General features: G+C 37.0%; 2 protein-coding genes across 2 annotated transcripts; both read left to right on the top strand.

The window, feature by feature from the left end:
- The first annotated feature begins 594 nt into the window (after positions 1-594).
- On the top strand, positions 595-3,859 carry LOC126595097 (spermidine synthase 1-like). The gene is made up of 9 exons (XM_050261441.1): positions 595-901; positions 1,566-1,642; positions 1,748-1,870; positions 2,010-2,114; positions 2,369-2,441; positions 2,539-2,610; positions 2,708-2,903; positions 3,339-3,450; positions 3,543-3,859. The coding sequence occupies exons 1-9, from the start codon at positions 718-720 to the stop codon at positions 3,606-3,608; spliced, it is 1,008 nt and encodes a 335-aa protein (XP_050117398.1). The 5' UTR covers positions 595-717; the 3' UTR covers positions 3,609-3,859.
- A 16,440-nt stretch (positions 3,860-20,299) lies between these two features.
- On the top strand, positions 20,300-23,512 carry LOC126595095 (probable carotenoid cleavage dioxygenase 4, chloroplastic). The gene is made up of 2 exons (XM_050261439.1): positions 20,300-20,997; positions 22,284-23,512. Exons 1-2 carry the CDS (start codon positions 20,325-20,327, stop codon positions 23,381-23,383), a joined length of 1,773 nt encoding a protein of 590 aa, XP_050117396.1. The 5' UTR covers positions 20,300-20,324; the 3' UTR covers positions 23,384-23,512.
- The last annotated feature ends 3,006 nt before the right edge of the window (positions 23,513-26,518 follow it).

The following is a 26,518-nucleotide window of genomic DNA, read 5'->3' as shown; positions in this document are numbered from 1 at the left end:
AAGGTCAAGATTCAGACCATGGGAAGAGAGAAAATAGGCTAGAGAGCACACTGCCTCTAGCCTTCTTGTATATTCACCATTCAGAGTGAAACAATATCAACATCAGTGTGGACGTAGCCCAAACATTGGGGTGAACCACGATATATCTTGTGTTCTTTACTTTCTTGCAGATTCACGGTCGGATTTACGTTGTTTAAAGAACCCTCCGATTTTGTGCATCAACAACATTATTGCCCATCATTTTTTTGTATGCTAGAAGATTAATTTGTCTTTTCACCCTCTTTTGATTGACAAAGAAAATTTCATTAATTAGTAGAGATTATATATATTTCTAAAATAATAAATAAATAATTATATATATTTCTAAAATAATTATATATATATTTATATTATACTATTAAATAAATAAACAAACGATATTATATATAAACAAAACAATAATACTACGTGGCCCGAGTGAGACATACTCTTTGTGTGTTTCACCAGATTAATTTACCATACAACATTTTAATTCATTTTAATAACTAATTAATTATTAAAGAATATATTAAAATTTGTGGCTTTATATAAAATTGAGCGACACCGAGACCGTGCGGTCTCTTTTCTCAGAGTGTCCTTAAAAGTTAAACCGCTAGCAAACTCGCTCGCTCGCGGCTCACTCATTCATTTCTCGCCTCCTTAGGTTTTTGCTGGTTCATTCCTCTGGTGCGTTTGGCTATGGCGGACGAGAGTGTGGCGGGGTCCGCTGATTTTCCGGTGAAGAGGCCCAGGGAGGAAGAAGAGAACGGCTCTGCAGCTGTTGCCTCAGCCGTCTCCATGGAGCCTGACGGTGGCAAGGAGCCGGATTCTGTCTCCGCTGTCATTCCCGGCTGGTTTTCTGAGATTAGCTCAATGTGGCCAGGTTGGTTTTCTCTTCCATCCCCATTTATTTTCTCGCTATAACTTGTGTTTGGAAGCTCAGAAATTGTGGGAAAGTTTCCAAATAGTTTATTTAATATTATAGCTTTAAATGTTATGAAATTATTGGTGGGTTTTCTGAATCGTTATTTGTTTGCCTGTTAGCTATTAATGCTTTGCTAATGAAATCTTGGAAATGGGTTTTTGCACAGAATAACAGTTTAGAATGAAACTAATAGATTGTGCCACTTTTATGGACCACAATTGTTGGAATGCAGGGGTATAGAGTATATGATAAATTTCACTCCTCTGCTTTCTTGTATGTCATCAAGTGTTGGAATGCAGGGGTATACTGCTCGATGTCGCAATGCGTAGCGGTTCTGAGTCACTTGCAAGTTTGAAATGTTTATATTGTATGGTCACATGCTCCAATACTTGCGCTTTCTCTAACTATAGTGAATAATTTCTCATCAAATGTTTGTTCAAGTTGTAATGCGTATTGCTTGATGTTTGAAACATAAGATTGATAATCGGATGCTTACCGAATGAAAACAGGGATTGTTCGATGTTTTGTTGATTGTTGATTGTATCTTCCCATTGTTTGGTAGACTGATTATAGAACTAGATTGCAACTCTATGGAAATTGATTTATACATGATATTGTGCAGGAGAGGCACACTCCTTGAAGATAGAGAAGATTTTGTTTCAGGGAAAGTCCGACTATCAGAATGTGATGGTCTTCCAGGTAATTGACTCTTCTCATAAATTCACGTCTATTTCTAATCGTTTCAATCATTTGATCTTCAAGAAAAAAAATTATCTCAATTGATGCTACGATATCTGTTTACAGTCAGCGACATATGGAAAGGTTCTTGTATTGGATGGGGTGATTCAGTTAACAGAAAGGGATGAATGTGCCTATCAAGAAATGATTACTCATCTCCCACTCTGCTCAATTCCAAATCCAAAGAAGGTTAATATTGTTTTTAAATTTTTTTTTAGTGGTTTTAGCATTGTTAATTGTTTTTGAAGTCTAATACTTTGACGAACCCTGTCTATGTTTACAAATTGGTTTTGTCTATTAATCATCTTTCCAAATTGGTATTATTTAGGTTTTGGTTATTGGTGGAGGAGATGGTGGGGTACTGAGGGAAGTGGCTCGTTATTCTTCGGTTGAGAAGATTGATATATGTGAGATCGATAAGATGGTGATTGATGTAAGTGTTGATGATGATGTCTTTCGGCTTGATCTGTTTGTAATTTTAATGTTTAAAAAATTTCAAAGTAGCTTGTGTAATATTTTCGTGTACACCTAGATTCATTACTTGAAGGAATTTACTTTGACTGGAACATGCATGTTACCATGTGGTTCTCATTTGACATAGCCTCTGTCAATACGCACAATTGGACTCGAGATTTCTGACTTTTATACGATGAAATGGTAACAGATTTATTTCCGTCTGCATTCCAGGTGTCTAAACAATTTTTCCCTGAGGTAGCTATTGGATATGAGGACCCACGGGTCACACTTCATGTTGGTGATGGTAAGCTTGTTCTTCTTCTGTCTAATTTTTTTTTTCTTGCCTTTTCGTTTCTTTTCTTGTAAACGGCTTACTCATAAGATTTCTCTTAATATTGTAGGAGTTGCATTTTTGAAGGCTGTTCCCGCAGGAACTTATGATGCAGTAATAGTGGACTCTTCTGACCCAATAGGTATTAATAAGAAACTACATGCATCTTGATCCTGATAGAAGGATGAGAGTTGTGAGTTTACTGGTTTTGATGTTTTTTGTTTTTTTTTTTCAATCAGGTCCTGCAAAAGAACTTTTTGAGAAGCCCTTTTTCCAGACAGTAGCTAATGCTCTTCGTCCGGGAGGAGTTGTGTGTACACAGGCAGAGAGTATATGGCTTCACATGCACATCATTGAGGATATTGTGGCAAATTGTCGCGAGATATTCAAAGGCTCTGTCAACTACGCATGGACTACAGTCCCTACATATCCAAGGTATACATTTTTCTAAGTCTCTTTCACACACACACACACACACACTCTCTCTCTCTCTCTCTCTCTCTCTCATGAGCACACACACACACGGATGTACAAGGATGTGCCTGCCTGCATGACCACGTTTGTGTTTTTAACTTGTTTAATTGCGGGATTTTTTTCATTTTGCAATTTACCAGGTGGCAAATTATCATAGCTAATGGTTTGAAAAGTGCAACAATTGACTTAGAGGCCACATATTTTCCCAAAGTTTAGCTTAATCTGTTGTTTTCTTCTGTGCTTCCATCACTTGCATGGCCGTCACTCGTCAGTTACAAATTTTCTTTCATTATCACAACTTGGGCGTTGTGTTGTATGTTGGTTTGTTGGTCCATCATTAATCTGATTAAACATGTTCCTATCTTACTGTTGATTAAGCTTTCGTTTCTGTTTCAGTGGGGTGATTGGTTTTATGCTTTGTTCTACTGAGGGACCTGCTGTGGATTTTAAGCACCCCGTGAATTCGATTGATGAGTCGAAACGGCCCTTGAGATTTTACAACTCTGAGGTGTGATTTTGCTTTTTCTTGTTTTCGTTGAGCTCATCATCATGATCCCTATTTCTGTCAGATTTAACCTTTTTTTCTTTTCTCATTTTCAGATTCATACAGCTGCTTTCTGTCTACCATCTTTTGCAAAGAAGGTGATTGACGCAAAAGCAAAGTGAGGAACACTTTCAGTAGCATCCAACAAGCAGATTTGTTGTTGCCGAGCGCCTTTTTATCCCGTAGTTGAAATAGTTTAATTCAGAGCAATGAACCATGGAATAATTTGATATTTGAATTGCTGTTCTAGAGTCGATCCCGATTGGGATTATTGGAGCTGTAGTAGTGATATGAACAGTTTTTTCGAAGATCGTCTTGCCTTATGATTAGTTACAGAGATGGTTATATACATGCCAGCTAGTTTTTGCCTCCATTTAATCTTCATTACATCATATTTTCCTGCAAATGCGTGATTTTTCAACAGGTCCGGACATCAAGTCCGTCTGGCGGAACATGAACATCATATGCCGTTTTGGCGTTTGTCAAACTGTCGTCGACGACGACTTCATCAACTTTCTTCACCAAGCTCTGCCTTTTGCAGTTGTTGAAGTAAACCACGAAGACAACCCACTTCATCACATTCACGATGCAGAAAACCCTAACATGAGCAACAACTCCATTCCTTCCTCCACAGCATGCAAAAAACAAGCAAGACCCTCTTAAACTGAGTCCGAAAACAGAGAAAACGAGTGAAATATAAAGTCCTTGACGCCGTTGCCGCTCGCTACCTCTGATTAGAGAAGCCGAGAGCATCAATGCAACGATCAATCTTGTGGCCGTGTGGAGCAATGTTTTCCATTCGTAGTCGAAGGAATCGAGGTGGTGTTGTCGTACGAATTATAGACGAGTGAGAAGCAGAAGAGAGGGAGAGAGGAAAGAAAGGTGAGTTGAATAAAGTGAGTATACTTGTAGGTCAAGTTTAGATTCAGTATGTCAAATAACCCTAGATTTTGCTTCAGCACGATGTGGTTGCTTTCCATATCAACAACCTTCACCAGCTACAAATTAATCAGGGATACTTCAGTACTTATATGAAAGGGAAATGATTTCCGCACAGACGCATACTATTTTTCAATCCAAATACCGAAAATAAACAAGAATATGAGTGAAAAAAGGAAGTTTGCGGGATCACTTGTCATATAGTATAAAATAACTTATTAAGAAAGTCAACGACAATGGATTGAGAAGGCTTGGTTTGATTAAACCCAGTGGCCATCCAGTCAATGGCTTTGGTTGGTATTTGACAATGATACTGTACTTGCTGGTACATGAGGTTCTACTTCCGTACATTGACATTGTCAGACAAGCGGATGCTGGATTAAGACTAAAAGCTCTTCTGGATAATTAAAAGCAAAAGCTCTACGTAGGAAGTTCTAGAAATCTTAATTAAGGATTTGAATATGCTTCTAACAAAAGCACTTTTAGTGCGCTTAGAGCATTTCCAATATTGTGGTGCCAAATGATAGATTTTTTTTTTTTTTTTTAGAAAACTACCAAATGCTAGATTTTGGCATACTAAAAGACAAATTTTAGCTTCCCAAAGATATTTTTTTTTTCATTTGTTTGCTCTCTACTTATTCGAGTAGCTGAGGACGTGTTTAAAGTGACCACATAACATTGGCGAATAAATTTCAAACACCATGCATCACTTGACCAATGCTCCATCATCAATCACTTTTAACAAATTGGGGTTGGATTTTATCAACACCAACTTCAATGGAATTGCATTGTGATTGAACTTGTTGCCCGCTTTCTGCATTTTTAACCAGAGATAAATATACCTGGGTTTGGATAAGCCCAAAATAAGATATTTTTCATAGCATTCTGGATTAAGGAGGCCCAATGTGCTAACGTGGGAATCTGAAACTCAATGCAGCTCCACTTCCATTGTAAAAAGACGTTAATATAAGCGGTGTTTAAAATATCGGTATCGGTGAAAATAGCGATATGTAAATTTTTGGAAATATCGAATGTTGATATCGGTTACTTTCGATGGAAATGATAGAACTTTAAAATGAAACTTTAGAGATTGTCAATTTAGTTTGGACGAAATATAAGAGTTTTTCCGATATTTAACAGATGAGTTAGAAATATCAGTAATATATGTCAATTTTAGCCTAAACTTAAGAGTTCCTCCAATATGAGGTGAATTTAGACTTCGCCCCCCATTTCCATATATTTCTATGATTTTTTGATATTTCCATGGAAATATCAACTGCATCCAACAAATTTTAAACTCTGAATGTAAGTAGGCCTATGAATTTTTGCACGACACGTAACCCGACACGAAAATAACAGGTTTCGAGTCAAGTTGTTTACAATTCAAGTCATTATCGGATCACCTATTAAGAACTATTAATAAGTCGGGTCATTATCTTGTCACCCATTAAGAATCTAACAAGATATCATTTTTCAGATTTAGACATTAAGCATGTTAATTTCTATCATGACCTGTTAACCCGATACAAAAAGACACAACCCGTTAAGAAATCAAGCCATTATATGGTCACCTGATAAGAACTTGTTAAAATAACAGGTTTGACATGACATAACTCATTAAATTAACGGATATCACACGAAAACGACACGAACACAATAAACACGATCTTATCGCTAGGCCAAATATAAGAAAGGACAATGGTCAATCATGACATGTATATAATATAATTTTCATAAGCGTCTTCCATTACCAGAGTCTTGCATGATAGAGTATTAATTCATATTAGAGGTGGCGCATGTTATTTAATCTGTAATTTGGTGATTGAGTGATTGGACATTGATGTTATATATGTGGTGACGAGTAGTTAGGGTTTTGAATTGCTTTTGAGTGCGGGTTATGTCTTATCCAATCAATCAATGCAAAAGACAGCCACAAGTCGAAAGGACGGACTTGCATCATTGGGATAGTGATTTTGCATCCTTCGTTTTTTGTGGTTAGGATGTGATATCCACGTACCTTATTTTATATCTTACATATCTTTTTAAATTTTAGCAGTTGGATCGGATGAATTGAAAAAGATTAACGGATAAAATTATCAAGGATGTGTTAGAAGTAAAATAGGATGTGTGAATAGTATATCCCTTTTGATTTAGGTATACTTCTTCAATTGTTCGTAAGGGTCGTAGTAGCATTAGTCGCACGTTTACATATAATTATCATGAAGCTCATAAAGATTAACAGCTAGCATGCTTCTTTTGCAAAAGTTGTGCTAGAAACAGTCTTTCACACAAACATGAACAACTGCATAATTCTTCTCTCTAATGCAAGGTAGGTGATTAATACAAAAAGCAAAATGAGGAAATTTTCACCATCATAGGGTTGGTAGCATTTCCTTTCTAATTTTTTTTTTTTGCCAAAATAGTAACTATACTGACATTGAAGTTGGAAAGAAACAGAGCAGATTTTACCCAAATAGTAACTATACTAACACTAAAAGTGTATGAGAAATACACACAAATAAAATTGGTTACAAAAAAGGAAATGCAAAGCAGTAGCAGATTCATGATTCTAACATTAGGTGGTCCTAATTAAGGTATGCTAAGCGCTTGTCGCGCAGACCGAATACAAAGATATAAATAATGAGTTTACAAATGATTCATTCACAGTCATTTCTTATTGCATTCTATCTAATCATTTAAAATCCCTCAATCTAATTTTTTACAATGTATTTCCAATTAATTTGGCCTGAATTTGTTAGTCTTACGTATCTCTCATCCAAATATACGATAACGTCTAGTAAAGGGCAATATATCATGATTTTTAGTGTCTCCAATTTTTTTTTCTTTTTTTCTTTTTTTATCAAAAACTCATAACCTATTTATATTTGTGCATATATCTCAAAAATATTAATCCAATACTAGACAAATTTAGAGGTGTCGAACGGACTAGCCGGCACATGCACAACACATGCACGACCCACTTAAATAAGGAACAGTACAACATGATTCGTAAGAAGTGGACGGACCGTACCTAAGATTTAGGCTCAATTGGTCACCCGGATAGAGGCCCATTGGGCCCGTTATGGGTAGAGCACGACCCGCGACCCTAACTTATTATAAAAAAAATTCATTATTCGTTGATTTTCAATTACAATAATACATTTTTAAGGTTAGTAAGACTTAATAGCAGTGATATTTAGCTTAATAACATGTTTAAATAAATTTTTAAATTTTTTTAAAATAACTGAAATTTTTTTTTGGAAACTAAAAATAACTGAAGCTTGTTTTGCAGAAATTGGCGTGTTTAGTAACATGGTCCAAGTCTTAATGTTGGAAAAGGATCCTCGTCGGATCCTTTTTATGGGGATCCTAGGGATTCCGTGATCGCGATCGTTCATTGTATATCATGAGGTTAGAAATTATTTTAAAATTTAAAATTTAAAATTAAATGTAAATAGTACCTAACGAAAATTGATCGCATAATATATGATGAACAATCACAATCACAGGATCCTTAGGAAAAGAATTCGGCGAGGATCCTTTTTTATTTTTTATTAAAAGGAAAACTAATGAAAATGATTTGAAAACTTTGAGTTTTAACGATAAGGATAAAATAAAAAGTAAATTAAATAGTATCATGATTGATCTTTTAGTGTAAAAATATGATTTTTTGTTAAAATAAACAGTATTGAAAGTTTTTCGTTAAAATTCTTTTATTAAAAAGTTGGCTCAAGCACAATTATTTTATTAAGCGGGCTGACTGGAGCTGATCGGCATAAAAGAATCAATTTAGATATCCTTTTGTGACACTGATGACGACTAGATCAACGCCTTAATACTTCAAGAGAAACTCGACCCCAAACCCGGACAAAGATTGTCTGCCCTCCACTTCCGGTGCTCTCCCCGTGCCCTTCTGTTTGTGTGGTCACGGTTAAACCACGTCAACATTTTATATTACTATTCATTTTTGTCTTATTATATCTATAAAAAAATAATATAAAATGTTGACATAACTTAACAATGACCACACAAAACAGAAATCAAGAGAAGAGCACCGGAGGGCAGACAATCCTTGTCCCCCAAACCCATACCCATGTGAGCGAACTTTAAATGGACGAGGATGGACCGAGCCGACCGATTTGACAACTCTAGTCACAAGTTGATATGAATGTGACACAAACCACATCCCCTCTGTTGTTTTCGCTTGTACGTTTGGCTTTGATCGGAACGGATGGTCCACGTAACATGATAACTTGTGTACTTTGAAACTATTACCATGTTATTTATATGTTAAAGATTGCCTTCTGAGTAAGAATATGCATGTCAGGAGTATGTCAGAAGTGTATACTATTTTTTATTTGGAATTGGATCCTCGCCGGATCTAATTCATGGGGATCCTAGAGATCAACTCATATGGGCCGTTGATAAAAAATCGTACGGTCATAATTTTTATTTTATTTTATATTTTTCACGTAAAACGAGACTGATTTACTTTTAAAACATTTAATTGTGACCGCACGATTTTTGATCAACGGCCCACGTGGATTGATCCCTAGGGTCCCTAGCAATTAGATCCGGCGAGGATCCAATTCCTTTTTATTTCTCTAACCACATGACATATAACGCGAATCTAATAAGAAGTAAAGATAAGGTAATATCCCGATGATTTATGTTTCTTTGTAATGGTAAGGTTTGTTTACTTACTTGAGATAAGAGAAGTCATGAACAACTTTTCTAGGTAAAACACATACTTAATTGTTTAGATATGACATGTATAGTACTTCAACGTGAAAATCGCCAACTTAATCCCTAGTGTGTTAATAAACGCAAAATATGCCATTAATAAAAACGATAATTGTACTTTATGCATTTCTTCCATAATATGTGTGTGTATATATATATCTCACGTTATTTAGTTAAGCAACGAGAGATACTAGACTAGTATATATATATATGTATGTATGTATGTATCACTTATGTTTAGCACACTCATTACGTTACTTAGACCATCTCCAACCTTGGGCTAAAAGCCAAATTACCCCCCCCAAACACTCTCCAACCCATGCTAAAATTTTAGGCTAAATGCCAAATGCTATTTCTGGGCCAAATACCCCCCCAGCTTTCCCCCCGGGCTAAATGCGAAATGTTTATCGGAATTTAAATTTTTTTAGATCAAAATGTTCATAAAATTAATTTACAATAATCTACATATTTATTTAAAAAAAATTGATTTAAGAAAAAAATTTAGGCTAATTTCATTCTTTAATAATTCCGGGCTAAAATTTTAGGGTAGAAGGGTTGGAGCAGAAAATATATTTCTGGGCTAAAAGCTAAATTTTCCGGGCTAAAAAATTTGGCTTTTAGCCTAAGGGTTGGAGATGGTCTTAGGCTTGTAATGGGAGAGTTGAAATTGACTATCCTCATATGTTTATTTTATGTGTCTATCGCTCCCATCACATTATTTAATCATGTGGTGAGAACGATAAAATTAAGGGTTCCTTTAGAGATAGATCTGTGTAACTCTTGTTTCCTCAATAGAAGCCCATCTATCTTTAAACATTCAAATAAAACTCAAAATTCAAATTTGTTGACATGTGAGCAAGGAAATAACGTATTATTACAAATTATTTACAATTTATGACACAATACACTAATTATGTTAATGAATCATATTATTATCTACAATAATGATGTAATTCGTTGAGTTTTAATAAGCACGATTTCAGTTTTTTTTTTCTCGTAAAATCCTTATTTCCATCTAGCTTTTTTCTTTAAGCAATTTAACATTTTAAAATTCAAATAGTTGGTGCACTATTTGTGAGAGTGAAAAACTGTAGCTTCTTTCAAGAGTTGACCAAGACAATTATGTGTATTCTATTTAGATTTTGAGAGATTTTAATGGATTTAATAAATCGATGGATTCTAATAGAGTTTAATTGATTTGTAGAAATTGCATGTAAAATTTTGATTCAATTCCCTCGAAATCTCAAGGGAAGAGGCGAGATTTGTGAGTGCTTAAAATACATTACGAAATCTTTCTAATTCCCTCAAATTCCTCAACTTTTTAAAATTATATAAAATGAATTCCCAATTAAATACACCTGGAATGTTATCAACATTTCGAAATTCTAATTGAATACATATGGATTTCTAAAGATCTAAATAAACTATATTAAAAACCTGATTCAATGCATTTTGAATTTCAGATAATCATTTAAAATCCTGGTTAAATATCTATAGAAATTTTTTTTTGAGATTTATTAAAAGAATTAAAATTCCTTAGAATCTCAATTGAATACACCCTCCATTTATGATACGTACAAAATTTAACTATATTTTTGTACTAATTAATTTACCAATATATAAATACATTTTTTTTATTTTTTCTATAAAAATATAACATGCCTAATATATATAATATTACATGCAAAATAAGTTACCTACAAAATAAATGAATGTTAAAAAACATGCTTATAAATAATAAATGCAAAGTTAATGTTACGAAAATTATGTTTTACATATAAATGTGGGTAAATTATTTTAAACACATATATATACTACAAAAAAATTATGCCTAGTATATATAAGAATCCATGCAAAATAATTTACCTACAACATAAAAAAAATGTTGTTTGATTAAGTTAACAATACATGCAAAACAAATTCACCTACAAAAATGAATAATGAGCTAAAACATGCCTAATATGTGTAATAAATTTATTAGGCATATTAGGCATGTTAAGTATTAGTGAATTATTGGGTGTGATAAAACATGCATAAATCAATTATTAGGCATATTAAGCATTTTTGTATATTTATTTATAGGCTTTTTTTTTAATCCAAAATGGTCCCTGAGATTTGCATAACACATCATTTTGGTCTCTGAGATTGAAAATCAATAAAAATGGTCCCTAAGATTGTCCACCATCCATTATTTTGGTCATTCCGTTAAAAACTCCGTTAAGTGTCCTGGAGCTATTGGCCAGAAGTTTGAGCAATTTTCAAAGTTTCGTAAATCAATCGTTTCTTAACCAAACTCTCAAAATGAAGATAGGAAAGTGTAGAACAAGATTATACCCATTTGGAAGCCTAATGTTTGCCGAAGATGGCTGGAAAATAGCCTGAAAGGTGACTGGTCCGCGGGAAAATTGGAAAACTCGCCGGAAAAATGTTCATAGCTTCTTTAATACTCAACGAAATCGAGTGATTCAAAAACAAAAATCATACTTCTCGACGAAACGAAGAGAATAGTACCTTTTTTGAAGGCTAACTCGCCGTGATTTGGCCGGAAAACAGCTCGAATGTATAATATTACATGCAAAATAAGTTTCCTACAAAATAAATGAATGTTAAAAAACATGCTTATAAATAATAAATGCAGAGTTAATGTTACGAAAATTATATTTTACATATAAATGTGGGTAAATTATTTTAAACACATATATATACTATAAAAAAAATTATGCCTAATATATATAAGAATCCATGCAAAATAATTTACGTACAACATAAAAAAAATGTTGTTTGATTAAGTTAACAATACATGCAAAACAAATTCACCTATAAAAATGAATAATGAGCTAAAACATGCCTAATATGTGTAATAAATTTATTAGGCATATTAGGCATGTTAAGTATTAGTCAATTATTGGGTGTGATAAAACTTGCATAAATCAATTATTAGGCATTACTGTTTATTTATTTGTAGGCTTTTTTAATCCAAAATGGTCCCTGAGATTTGCATAACACATCATTTTGGTCCCTGAGATTGAAAATCAATAGAAATGGTCCCTGAGATTGTCCACCATCCATTATTTTGGTCATTCCGTTAAAAACTCCGTTAAGTGTCCCGGAGCTCTTGGCCAAAAGTTTGGGCAATTTTCAAAGCTTTGTAACTCAATCGTTTCTTAACCAAACTCAACCCATAATATATCAAAATGAAGATAGGAAAGTGTAAAACAAGATTATACCCATTTGGAAGCCCAATGGTTGCTGAAGATGGCTGGAAAATAGCCTGAAAGGTGACTGGTCCGCGGGAAAATTGGAAAACTCGCTGGAAAAATGTTCATAGATTCTTCAATACTCAACAAAATCGAGTGATTCAAAAACTAAAATCATACTTCTCGATGAGATGAAGAGAATGGTACCTTTTTTGAAGGCTAACTTGCCGTGGTTTGGCAAGAAAACGGCTCAAATATTAATATTACATGCAAAATAAGTTATCTACAAAATAAATGAATGTTAAAAAACATGCTTATAAATAATAAATGCAGAGTTAATGTTACGAAAATTATATTTTACATATAAATGTAGGTAAATTATTTTAAACACACACACACACACACATATATATATACTATAAAAAAATTATGCCTAATATATACAAGAATCCATGCAAAATAATTTACCTACAACATAAAAAAAATGTTGTTTGATTAAGTTAACAATACATGCAAAACAAATTCACCTATAAAAATGAATAATGAGCTAAAACATGCCTAATATGTGTAATAAATTTATTAGGCATATTAGGCATGTTAAGTATTAGTCAATTATTGGGTGTAATAAAACATACATAAATCAATTAATAGGCATATTAGGCATTTTTGTCTATTTATTTATAGGTTTTTTTAATCCAAAATGGTCCCTGAGATTTGCATAACACATCATTTTGGTCCATGAGATTGAAAATCAATAGAAATGGTCCATTTGATTGTCCACCATCCATTATTTTGGTCATTCCGTTAAAAACTCTGTTAAGTGTCCCGAAGCTCTTAGCCAGAAGTTTGGGCAATTTCAAAGCTTCGTAACTCAATTGTTTCTTAACCAAACTCGACCCATAATATATCAAAATGAATATAGGCAAGTGTAGAACAAGATTATACCCATTTGGAAACCTAATAGTTGCCGAAGATGGCTAGAAAATAGCCTGAAAGGTGACTGGTCAGTGGGAAAATTGGAAAACTCGCCGGAAAAACGTTCATAGCTTCTTTAATACTCAACAAAATCGAGTGATTCAAAAACAAAAATCATACTTCTCGACGAGACGAAGAGAATGGTACCTTTTTGAAGTTAACTTGTCGTGGTTTGGCTGGAAAACGGCTCAAAATTGGTTGTCTTGGTCGTCGAGTTAGCCACTTTCAAGCTGTTTTTCGGCCAAACCACGACGAGTTAACTGTCAAGAAAGATACCATTCTCTTCATAACAGTGAGAAGTATGATTTATGTTTTTAAATCACTCAATTTAGTTGAGTATTGAAGAAGTTATGAACATTTAAAGTTTACCCAGTTTCCGGTGAGTTTTCCAGTTTTCCCGCGAACTAGTCACCTTTCAGGTTATTTTCTGGCCATCTCTGATAACCATTGGGCTTACAAATTGGTATAATCTTGTTCTACACTTTCCTATCTTCATTTTGATATATTATGGGTTGAATTTGGTTGAGAAAAGATTGAGTTACGAAGCTTTGAAAATTGCCCAAACTTCTGGCCAAGAGCTCGGGACACTTAACGGAATGACAAAAATAATGGATGGTGGACAATTTCGGGGACCAAAGTGATGTGTTATGCAAATCTCAGGGACCATTTTGGCTAAAAAGCCTTATTCATATTAGGCATTTTTGTTTTTTATATTAGGCAATGAATTTATAACTTTTAAATAGGTTATTTTAGGTATCCTAAAGATGTACAATGCTTAAAGTCCAACGTAATTAATGAATTTGTTTATATGGAGTCTAGTCACGATTCGAGCAAAAAATTATGTTAGATTTTATGTGGAAAAAATTAATTTTGAGGAACTAAATCACAGTTTCAACAAAATTAATTATCTCCAACTGCATGTTTGCACTCTATACCACTCTCATCTTGTTATGTGTTACTTAATCATGTAATGAGAGAGATAAACACAAAACAATATACAATCTAACAATACAAATTATCATTATCATGTGACTTAATCACATAAGAAGAGAAATAAAAATACAAAGTCCTCGCAATGAGGTTATGTCCGAGAAAGTCGAAGCTAAGGGTTTTGGCGATTTGTTTTCGAAACCTTAAGGTTAGGACGACGGCGCGCTTCAGGGAACGGAGATTAAGGCAACTGGGCTATTTGCGAATGAGAAAGGTCTGTGTGGGGTGTTGGTGTGGTGCAGAAGTTTTTTAGGGTTATGGTTTACGGAGGTGGCCATGGCAGGCATGCAAAATATGGAGGGTTTGGCAATGAAATTTGGAGTTAGTTTCCCTCTGTCGGAGAAGGAGAAATGTGGGGTTAAGATCGACATGAAGGCTATGGAAGGAGCACCGTTAGGGTTCCATTATAGTGTTGTGGCTGAGGTCTTTTCGATGAAACCTATCAACGAGAATGGGTTCATTAACCAGTTCACGAGTCCGTGGAGAGGAAATAAGGGGATTTCCATTAGGGCTTTGGGTGGGGCACAGTTCATGGCCCGTTTAGTAGACCGTCGAGACATGTGTTGTGTACTAAAGGCGGACAAACGATGGTTATTTAGGGATGATATAGTTCTGGTTGTTGATGGTGCCCATCATGGTTGATGAGCTAATCTTCTTCACTTGGCGACAATGTAGGTGCAGTTGCATAACGTCCCGCCGCTCAATATGATGGAGGCAGTTGCTAAGGCAATATGAGGCTTGATTGGTACTGTCGTTAAGGTAGACAAGGATAATGGTAAAGATTGTATTGGTTGGTTTTAACATATGAAGATTTCTTTCGATGTATGGGAGCCACTTATGCGGATAGCTAATGTCGAATTCCCTGATAAGGGGACAATTTGGATTGACTTTCGTTATGAGGGGCTACCTAGTTATTGTCTTATCTGTGGTAAGGTGGGGCACGTTACTATATGGTGTAAGGATCAACCTGGGGATGAGGCTTCTAGGGTTGACACGGAGGCATTATATGCGTTCAAGGGGCTCGATGCAGAGTAGGATTTGAAAATAATTGCCTTGTGAGGAGATGAGATGGGCAGATGGGAGCTATGAGGTGGAGTGGTTAATCCTTCTCGTTTATTTAGAGGCACAATAAAGCTCGGATGAGAGGGGACTTACGTAGAAGACGTGCTCTGGAGGTAAAGAAGAAGGAAAGGCAATTGTTGACGTGGGAGAGAGCCTTTGATGCAAGGCTCATTGGTCCAGAAGGATCCATTGCACCTGGAGCAGGGAGGATATAGTTGGTGAACAATCTGGAAGAGGTTGGGGTTAATAAGGAGAACAATGAGGTAGTGCAACCAAGTCGTGACATTGATCTTAATATGCCAATTGTGGAAGTGAATGATGAGGTGTCTAAAAGGGCTCATGAGAGGGACGGTACAAATGAGGATTTGGGGGAATGAATATTGTCTTAGGATTCAGATCCATTCAATTTTCTTCCTATCATTGAGGCTGTCTCGATAGGAGGAATGAAACGGAATCGGGAGGATGATGGTGATGAACTGGAGGTATTCAAAGAAGGTTTGACTTGTGTGAACAAGATCCAAAGGTCTGGAGTGGACCAACCGGAGGCCACCTACGAGGGGTCTTCGGGATCACAATGAAAATAATGTATTTGAACTGTCAGGGTATTGGTGGGGGGGACCTGACAGTTGATGATTTCTTGGAGCAAAATCAGCTTCATTCCCCTGGGGTTGTGGCTCTATTAAAAACTAAAAATAATAGTCGAAGGTACCGTTACTTGAAGCGTAGGCTTGACATGTCATGTATGCATGATATTGAGCCTAGGGGTATTGCCGGTGGTATGTGTGTTTTTTGGAAGGATGCGAATGATGCGGTTTTGTTGAAGTATGGTGATTTTTTCCACTGAGGTCTTGATTGAGGATGGGGTGCGGCATTGTAGATAGCGTTTGGTGGTTGTTTTTGCGAGTACGAATGAGCGTAAACAGGCACAACAACTAGGTGTGCTAACGGAACGTATTGCATGCTACCTTGAGCCATGCCTATTAATGGGCGATTTCAATGATTTATTATTGGAATCGGAGAATGAGGGGGTAATGGAAGAACATTTGCGAGTCTGAGGTCTTTTCGGACCTTTGTGGCTTAAGCGCGCTTGTTGGACTTGAGGTTTGAAGGATACCCGTATACGTGGAGAATAGATGTGATGATGGTTTTATCCAAGAAAGAATTGATCGTGCTCTTGCTACAAATGAATAGGTCAAATGTTATCAATAAGCAGTAGTAAAACATGTGATGTTGGAAGGGTTGGACCATGCAATGTTAGTGCTATTAATGGATGTGGATCAACCTAGGCGAATGAAAAGGCTCTTGTATGACCCACGATGGAATCAGGATAAAAAGTGTGATGAGGTGGTACATATATGTTGGGGTGGTGCGCTCGGTGGAACTCCTGCACATAACCTGGTGCATAATCTATAGAAGGTTAAACGTGGTTTGGTGATGTGGCGGAAAAATGAGGGGTATACTGAACATAAGGAGATTTTCCGCTTGAAGGAAGTCATCCGTGATGCGTATCAGCAACCGGTGTTTAACGAGCACCGGATTCAAGGTTTGGAAGAGGAGCTTACACGAGCAATTAGAAGGGAAGAAGTCTATTGGCGTACGAAGTCTCGAGTACAGTGGTTACGGGAAGGTGATAAAAATACTCGGTTCTTCCATGTGCAAACTTTAAAACAAAGACGGAGGAATGTTATTCGGGGATTAAAAAAGGAAGATGGGACATGGTGTATGGATAGGCACCGAATCCATGACATTGCAGTTGATTATTTCCAGTCATTGTTTTCCACAGATAAGCCTGCTAGTTTTATGAAGATCCTGTAGTGTGTGTCGAGTAGGGTGAGGGATATGGATAATAATTTTTTGATTGCCTTAATGAATGATGTGGAGATTGAAACTGCTTTATATCAGATGCACCCAACAAAGTCACCGGGCCCGGATGGGTTCAATGCGGGATTCTTCCATCATCATTGGGAGACGGTTGGAGGTGTGGTTATGGGTATGGTAAAATCTTTCTTTTGCTTGAGAAGAATGTTAAAAGAGTTGAATCATACTAATATCGTGCTCATTCCTAAAGTGGATAACCCAATGAAAATGTCCCAATTTCAACCGATTTCGCTATGTAATGTGGTGTATAAAATTATTTCCAAAGTTCTAAAAAATCGGTTGAAGAGAGTTCTCTATAAAGTGATTAGTCAGAATCAATCGGCGTTTGTGGCAGGACTACAAATTTCTGATAATATTTTAGTGGTTCATGAACTCCTACACTTTATGCAACATGGGAATGAGGATGGTGTTAACTTTATGGCGATGAAATTGGACATGGAAAAAGCTTATGATCGGGTTGAATGGTCCTTTTTGAATGTTATGTTGCATAAATTGGGATTCGACGATATTTTTTGCCAATGGGTGATTGAGTGTATGCAAACCGTGTCATATAGTGTGGTTGTTAATGGTGAGACAACGGGTTACATCACACCTAGTAGGGGAATTCGGCAAGGGGATCCATTATCACCTTATTCCTAATTTATGCGGAGGGTTTTTCTTCTTTAATCCATAATGAGGAGAGGGTTGGACGCATTCAGGGTATGTTTATGAATGCCTTTGCCAAGCCTCTATCCCATGTCTTCTTTGCGGATGATTCCGTTTTATTTTGTAGAGCTATGGAGATTGACGCTCGTAATGTTAAATGTTTGCTTCAACGGTATGCTGAGGGATTTGGACAGTTCATTAATTTGGATAAGAGTTCGATCCATTTTAGTGTGGGTTGCTCGTAGGGGTTGAAAGCTCAATTATCACAGGTCTTGGGGATTAGACATCAGAAAGGATTCGGGAAATATTTGGGTATTTAAGCGAATTTTAGGGCTTCGAAGAAAAAAGTGTTTGAAGATGTACAGATAAATTGGATGAAATAATCAATGGTTAGGTAGAACAATTTATGTCTTTAGCCGAAAATGAGGTACTAATTATGAGTGTTACAACTGCCCTACCTGTTTATACTATGTCATGTTTCTAATTGCCCATCCAGTTGGCAAAGGAGATTGAACAAATTATAGCACGATTTTGGTGGAGGGATCAGAAGATGAATAAGGGTGTTCATTGGGTTGCTTAGAATAAAGTTGCAAAAAAAAAATGCTTCTGGAAGTCTCAGCTTCAAAGAGATTATTGATTTTAACTTAGCTATGTTGGCTAAGGTGAGGTGGCATCTTATATGTAATCCGGACTTGCTCTTAGCTAAAGTGCTTCAAGCTAAATACTACCATTCTTTGTCGTTTCTTGAAGCATCGGTGGGAAAGGGGTACTTCATGGGGTTGGAAGGGGATTTTGTAGGGGAAGAATATATTGAAGGTCAGTATACGATGGAAGGTTGGGGATGGGAGAAGTATTCAGAGTGTGAATGACCCTTGGTTGCCTACACCGTGGACGTTTCGGCCTATTTCAAGACATGAGAAGATGCCTATAATGGTTGCCGACATGGTGGCCCTTGGAGGTAAATGGAAGCGAGAGGTTATTAAGATGTGTTTTAATGAAGAAGAAGCCCGTGTTATTTTAGGTATGCCGCTTAGTCAATTTGGATGCCCTGATCATATTATTTGGCCTTACACTCGAAATGGGGTATATTCAATGAAATTAAGGGATATGGTGGCTCAAGAGATGAATCAGAATAAAGAGCTTGGATGGAAAGGGGTGGGTCAATCCAGCAGGGATGCCAGCAAGGATTTAGTGTGGATGGCTATATGGAGGTTGAAGGTTCATCCCAAGCTGTGTCATTTTGTTTGGAAAGGGTGTCGGAATATTCTTGTGGTGCGCACAAATTTGCAACGCACGGGGATTCATTTGGAGACTAGTTGCTCGTTTTATGCAGGTAATGAGGAAACGCAGGTACATCTTTTTTTTGGGGCCCATTTGCTCGTGTTTTTTGGTTTGGTTCTCTGCTTCAATTAGATGTGACTACGGTGGTGGGAGAGAATTTTATGGAATGTTGGAAGTGGTTGTGTGCGAAATATGGTAAGGAGGGGGAGGCTAGTGATATCATGCATTAGGTGGTTTGTAGTCTATGGAGAATATGGAATTGTCATAATAGTATGGTGTTTGAGAAAATTGAGGTAGAGTCTACTGTTGCGATGCAATTACTTCGACAACAGTGGGAGGAGATAGCAGGATGTGATGGGGAAGTGGTGCAACAACCAACCTGTGGGTAGCAAGGAAGAGGGGAGAGTCCTAAAGGGTGGGTTAAGCCGCCTTTTGGAACAATAAAAGTTAATTGTGATGGAGCCTGGTGTAATTGTACTGGTGTGGGTGGTTTTGGGTGGGTTGCGAGGGATTTTGTGGGCATTTTCAAAGGTGCTGGAGGTGTGGGCAAAGTACTATGTGTTTCGAGCATCATGGCGGAAGCGGAAGCAATGAGGTTGGCTTTGCTTGTGTGGAAATGGGTTTCGGGTCTGTTCAGTTGGAAACTGATTCAAAGGTCTTTGTCGACATGATTCATGGGAGCTTGCAACCAGAGGCAATCATGAATGGTATTCTATGGGACATTAACCTTATTAAGCAACAATAATGTTTTGTTGAGTTTATTTATACTCCCCATGCCTATAATGAGGCTGCGCATCTTGTGGCATCTTATGTCACGCGTGTGGGGGGTGGTCACTCATGAAATGGTTTTGAACCAAAGTGATTATTTAATACTCTGGCGTCTGATGTAAACATTTTGATTCGTATGTAATAATATTCAACTTTCAACAAAACAAAAAAAAAAATATCACATAAGAAGAGAGACAAACCCAGCATAACACACACCACCGATTTGGGAAGTGGCACAGATATAGCAGAATTGTGGCCAGAAATACTTTGGCCCTCAACATCATGTAAATATCCCAAGCTCCCAACCCTTTATTTATTCCAATTTCCAACCAGCTGGTCTCGTCCAAGGCCATACCAAATATGGATGCCTTCTCTTCCTCCTTCCTATCTGCTTTTCCTGCCTTCTCTACCCCCAAACTCAGCAGTATTTCCTCTATCAGAATGGAAGAAAGACCCAGCTCCAAACCACCAGCTTCAAGGCCGCCGCCGTCGCAGCAGCCTCCGAGAACCACTCCACCACCGCCGCTAGCGGCAAAAGCCGATCATGCTCTTCAAAACAATGCCTCAACTTTCACTGCGGCAAAACAAACAGTTTCTGCGCTGCCTGCAGTGATCTTCAATGCTTTGGACGATTTCATCAACAGCTTCATCGACCCTCCAGTGAAACCCTCAGTGGACCCCAGGCACGTGCTCTCCCACAACTTTGCTCCGGTTGAGGAGCTTCCGCCGACGGAGTGCGAGATCATACACGGCTCCCTGCCTCCGTGCCTCGACGGAGCCTACATTCGCAATGGCCCCAACCCGCAATACCTTCCGCGTGGGCCCTACCACCTGTTCGACGGGGACGGCATGCTTCACTCCGTTAGGATCTCCGGAGGCCGCGCGGTGCTCTGCAGCCGATATGTCAAGACCTACAAGTACACCGTTGAGCGTGACGCCCGCCACCCTATACTTCCCAACTTCTTCTCTAGCTTCAACGGCCTCACCGCTTCCGCCACACGTGGCGCTCTCTCCGCTGCCCGGGTCCTTACAGGCAGGGTCCACAATCCATTCCATACCTAAAACGCAAACATTTCAATGCATTCTTTTCGACATATTTCTTATTAAAAAAAATTGACTTAAATGTTAAAATGATTTCTATGTTTTAAAATAAAAAAGAAACTAATGAAAATGGTTTGAAAACTTTGAGTTTTAATGATAAGGACAAAATAAAGGGTAAAGTGAATAGTACCAGGATTGACTTTTTAGTGTAAAAATGTGGTTTTTCGTTAAATTGAACGGTATCAGAAGCTTTTCGTTAGAGTTCCCTTTAATCAAAGGATCAATTTAATCTTTGTGTTTCTAATTTGGCTAATTTAGTCATTGTGTTTCTTTCTGTTCGCTAATTAAAGACATTTTTATCTAATTTTTATAAATTATAATTGATTTGATTTAAAATATTTAAAATGAAATAAATTAAAAATAAAAATAAAAATAATTCTCCTCCCAACTCTCTGACCTCCTCCTTAACATTACTCCCTCTTTTTTTTTTATGTCACAACCTTAATCATTTTTCAGATTTGAAGTTTTATTTCTTATATGTGTTATTTCTCGTTGATTTGCATTTTTCTTAAAAGAGAAAGAGTAAATATTTCTCATATGATTTTTCTTATGAATTTTTTAAAAGAGATTGAATGAAATGTCCTTAATTGACTAATAGAGACAAACATGAGAATTAAAGTAGTCAAATCGAAATACGGGGACTAAATTGACCATATGGTTATAACATAGAAACTATTTTGACATTTAAGCCAAAAAAAATTGGATAACATAATCTTTAGCGATCCAAACTACAGAACATGTCGGCTTTGTGGTTACTAAATTGATAAAGAAACAAAATAGTATTTTCAATCATTATTGTTCATTTTTCGTATTATAAATTGTCTTGACTATTGAAAAAAAAAACTATTATAGTTTTATTTTTTGTTCAAAATTGTTATTCTTACTATCTATTTATATCATTATTTATTAACTCTCTAATAAAAATGAGATGCATATACATTTGTGGGCCCTAATAAATAGTACAAATCCATGATAATTGTAGTAATAATCTTTTTTGTTACTGCACATCTCCTGTTTCTTTTGTTCCTCAATTTTTCTTTGGTCTATTCCATCCAAAAGTTAAAAGGATGAGCACAAAAGAAAAAGGAGTAATTTCTCATACTTAGTACAACATTACCAAGTACATAAGTGTCATAACAAAATTAAATTAATTATATTTTTATTTTAATCTTTCATTTAGTATTACTATCAAATGATTCACCGTTACTTTGTTTACAGGCCAATACAATCCTGCAAATGGCATTGGTCTTGCAAACACAAGTTTGGCCTTCTTTGGCGACCGACTTTACGCTCTCGGCGAGTCCGATCTCCCTTACTCCCTCCGCCTGACGTCCAACGGAGATATCGAAACTCTGGGACGCCATGATTTCGATGGCAAGCTCTCCATGAACATGACAGCTCATCCCAAGATAGACCCTGACACGGGGGAGGCCTTCGCCTTCCGCTATGGCTTTATACGGCCGTTTCTAACCTACTTCCGCTTCGATTCGAATGGCGTGAAGCAGCCGGACGTTCCGATATTCTCCATGGTCACTCCAACGTTCCTCCATGACTTTGCAATCACCAAAAAACATGCCATATTTGCTGACATACAAATTGGGTTGAACCTTATTGACATGATCACTAAACGAGCCACCCCATTTGGTTTGGACCCCTCGAAAGTGCCAAGAATTGGAGTGATTCCGCGGTACGCAAAGGACGAGTCGGAGATGAGGTGGTTTGAGGTGCCGGGTTTCAACGGCGTACACGCCACCAATGCATGGGATGAGGACGATGCTATTGTGATGGTGGCACCAAACGTTTTGTCAGCAGAGCACGTACTGGAGAGGGTGGATCTTGTTCATTGCTTGGTTGAGAAGGTTCGGATTGATCTCAAAACGGGGATTGTGACGAGGCAGCCGATTTCGACCAGAAATCTGGATTTCGCCGTGATCAATCCGGCTTACCTGGGGAGGAAGAATAAGTATGTGTATGCAGCTGAGGGTGATCCCATGCCTAAGATATCAGGAGTTGTAAAATTGGATGTGTCCAATGTGGAGCACAAGGAGTGTATTGTGGCCAGCAGGATGTTTGGGCCGGGGTGCTACGGGGGCGAGCCGTTTTTCGTGGCCAGAGAGCCCGAGAATCCTGAGGCGGACGAGGACAACGGGTTTTTGGTGTCGTATGTTCACGATGAGAAGGCCGGGGAATCGAGGTTCTTGGTGATGGATGCAAAGTCTCCTCAGCTTGACATTGTGGCTGCTGTGAGGATGCCCCGGCGGGTGCCTTATGGCTTCCACGGACTCTTTGTGAGGGAAAGTGATCTCAACAATTTGTAGTTTCATATTTCCCCATGAAGCAACGTAGCAAACGTTACACAAACAATTATATTATAAGTATGAAATATATTGTACGTATTTATCTTTTGCAATAAAGCTTCCAATAAAAAATAAGAGTTTAAAATACAATTAATTTTGCTCAAATATAAAAAAATAAAAAAATTTACAATTAATTGGTGTTTATAAACATGTATCGGAGAAGTATGACAACAATCTACAATTAGATGGTTTACTGGGCCTATCTGGTGTGTATGAACCAGATTGTGTTGGACTGATGGTTAAGTTAAAGATAATATCGAAATTAGATTGAATTCTATATCGCATAAATAAATCGTGTAGGTGATCGCACTTCACCATACTAATTCCCCAAAGCAGAACAAGCTAATTGATCTAAGCATTGAGTGTTGGAATTTAATATAGCTGCAAACATAGATTACGAATGTGCATCAAGTATTGTGATATGAGTTCAGACCTTGTGAAGCCATTGATCACTGGGAAAAGAAAAGGAAATCTTCTACTCAAGGAGGACCTTATGTTCTTTGTAGAATATGGCTATGCAAACACGTTCCTCTTGAGCAGGGACTTATCCTTTTATAAACGTGCAACCATAACCATTTCCTCTTATCAAGGAAAACAGTTTGTTCAAAACACACGTCTATAGTGCTCCAACGTGGGATATCCACTCACAAACATGTTTAACCCTTAATGTCCTACTTTAAAGGAAAGAAGTTTATTCACCTATTAACTCTAACCGTTCTTAGTTTCCACTAAACTCAAAACACGAATGAGATTAGTTTAGAGTCCAATAGGGTTCCAACATTCTTCCATTTGGACCTAAACTCATCGTCTTTGTTTTGAGCAATGTTTCTACTAACAACAGTTCCTTAGTGATCACATGAGTTAATAAATAAACAAACACATCCTCACACATCCACCATGAATGACTCAAGTCATAGAACTTCAGAAAAGTTTGCACAAAATGGTGCAGCCACTCTAAAATCACTATAACATGCAATTATTCACGTATGATGCTTATACATGTTAGCTATAAGAGAGCTTTACTGTATGCTCCCACTAGTTTTCCCATTACCTTAACGTTGCCTTAGTTAGCAACAATCCAACTTCAACTTTTCTGCATGCTGAAAAGTAGGATCAAATAGCGACCTGAAAAGCTTTTAAAACAATCAAGCTTCATTGCAGAAATATCACATATATGATCATAGCTTTTCAGCCAAGTCTCATTAATGATTACTAGCTCAAACAAAAGCAGTACATGAAATAAATTTAGAATTCATCTATTGCAATAAATAACTACAAAGCAAATAAGACAAGACTAAGTTTTACACCCACATATTCAGCTTGCATGGTCGATGTTGCAAGTGTTTTCTGTTTTGCACTTTTCCCCGAGATGACTCATTCAGCCATGAAGAACAAATAACCACTTGTGGACCTTCTATCATCTGTGCAGCCTGCAAAATCCGAATCAGAGTACCCTACCACTTCCAGCTTTTTACTATTTCCATACACAAGCATGTGTGATTTTGTTCTTTGCAAATATCTCATTACATTCTTAGCTGCCACCCAATGTTGTTCTCCAGGATTCGATTGATACCTCCCAAGTACATTAATTAAGCTAAGTCAGGTCTAGTACAAACCTGAGCATACATCAAGCTCCCCACCAATGAAGCATAGGGTTTGTTCAACATGGTTTTCCTCTCCAAGTCATTCTTAGGACATTGCTCCTTGTTCAATTTGTCACCTTTGCTCATCGGGACTTCTCCTCTTGAACATCCTTCTATGTTGAAATGTTTTAATATGTTCTCAGTGTATGACCTTTGCGAAATCCCCAGTAAGTTTCTTGACCTGTCTCCTTTAATCTCTATGCCGAGAACAAAATAGGCATCCCCAAGTCTTTCATATCGAAGGTGTTTGACAACAACAACTTGGTTTCAAGCAATAGGTTCAAATCATCGCTTGCAAGAAGTATATCGTCAACGTAAAGTATAAGGAAAATGAACTTGGAACCAATGTTTTTAAAATAAATGCAATCATCAACCTTATTCTCAGTGAAGCCAATATGAGTTACCTTTTCATCAAATTTCATAAACCACTGCCTCGATGCTTGTTTCAGACCATATATAAACTTGCTTAATCTGCAAACTAGGTGTTCTTTACCCTTTTCAATGAAACCAGGAGGTTGGTTCATATAAATTTCCTTTTCCAAGTCACCACTTAGAAACACCGTTTTGACGTCCATTTGGTGAAGTTCCAAGTCAAAGTGTGCCACGAGTGCTAAGATTATCCGCAGGGAATCCTTGGACGACACGGGAAAAAATGTTTCATTATAGTCTACCCCTTCCCTTTGAATGAAGCCTTTAGCTACCAATCTTGCTTTGAACCTTTCAACCTTCTCTTTCGAATCTCTCTTAGTTTTGTACACCCATTTGCATCCAATGGGTATCATAGATTATGTCTTCTCTACAAGGGTCCACACCTGATTAGAATGCATAGACCCTATCTCCTCTTCCATTGTTCGCTGCCATGATAGAGAGTTTTCACTTTTATAACTTCATGCATGCATGCAAGTTGCTGGATCAGTCATTATACCTTCATCATGCTCAACTTCACAAAAGTAAGTGATATAATCTTCTGGAATCGTTGATCTGCAAATTCTTTATGAGGCTCTTCTTGGTGCTTCCAAGGCAATTTGCAACTCATCAGCATCATGTTAAACTATTGGTCCATCTTGTTGTGGTTCATTTATTTGATGACCCTCTGCAACATTATTTTCATGTGATGGTTGCGAGAAACTAGTTTGAAAAACTATAGTTTCTCCAAGGCTTTGACTTCATTCATCATTATTGCTCAGCACATCAGTATAGTTTGAAAAACATTATTTAATGGATTTCATAAATCTATGAATTCTGATAGAGTTTAATTGATTTGTAGAGATTGCATGTAAAATTTTGATTCAATTCCCTTGAAATCTCAAGAGAAGAAGCGGGATTTGTGAATGTTTAAAATACACTACGAAATCTCTCTAATTCCCTCAAATTCCTCAACTTTTTAAAATTATATAAAATGAATTCCCAATTGAATACACATGGAATGTTATCAATATTTCGAAATTCTAAT

The sequence above is a fragment of the Malus sylvestris genome, chromosome 13 (assembly GCF_916048215.2).
Source record: "Malus sylvestris chromosome 13, drMalSylv7.2, whole genome shotgun sequence".
Lineage (NCBI taxonomy): Eukaryota > Viridiplantae > Streptophyta > Magnoliopsida > Rosales > Rosaceae > Malus > Malus sylvestris.
Note: the sequence above shows the minus strand (reverse complement) of the source record. Positions and strands in the feature narration are given on the sequence as shown.

What these genes read in the sequence shown, in the direction of transcription:
- LOC126595097 (XM_050261441.1), top strand. Translation starts at nt 718, where the DNA reads ATGGCGGACGAGAGTGTGGCGGGGTCCGCTGATTTTCCGGTGAAGAGG. An exon ending in GATTAGCTCAATGTGGCCAG is followed by an intron (nt 902 to 1,565) that starts GTTGGTTTTCTC and finishes GATATTGTGCAG; the next exon opens with GAGAGGCACACTCCTTGAAG. An exon ending in TCGATAAGATGGTGATTGAT is followed by an intron (nt 2,115 to 2,368) that starts GTAAGTGTTGAT and finishes TCTGCATTCCAG; the next exon opens with GTGTCTAAACAATTTTTCCC.
- LOC126595095 (XM_050261439.1), top strand. Translation starts at nt 20,325, where the DNA reads ATGGATGCCTTCTCTTCCTCCTTCCTATCTGCTTTTCCTGCCTTCTCT. An exon ending in CGCTGCCCGGGTCCTTACAG is followed by an intron (nt 20,998 to 22,283) that starts GCAGGGTCCACA and finishes CTTTGTTTACAG; the next exon opens with GCCAATACAATCCTGCAAAT.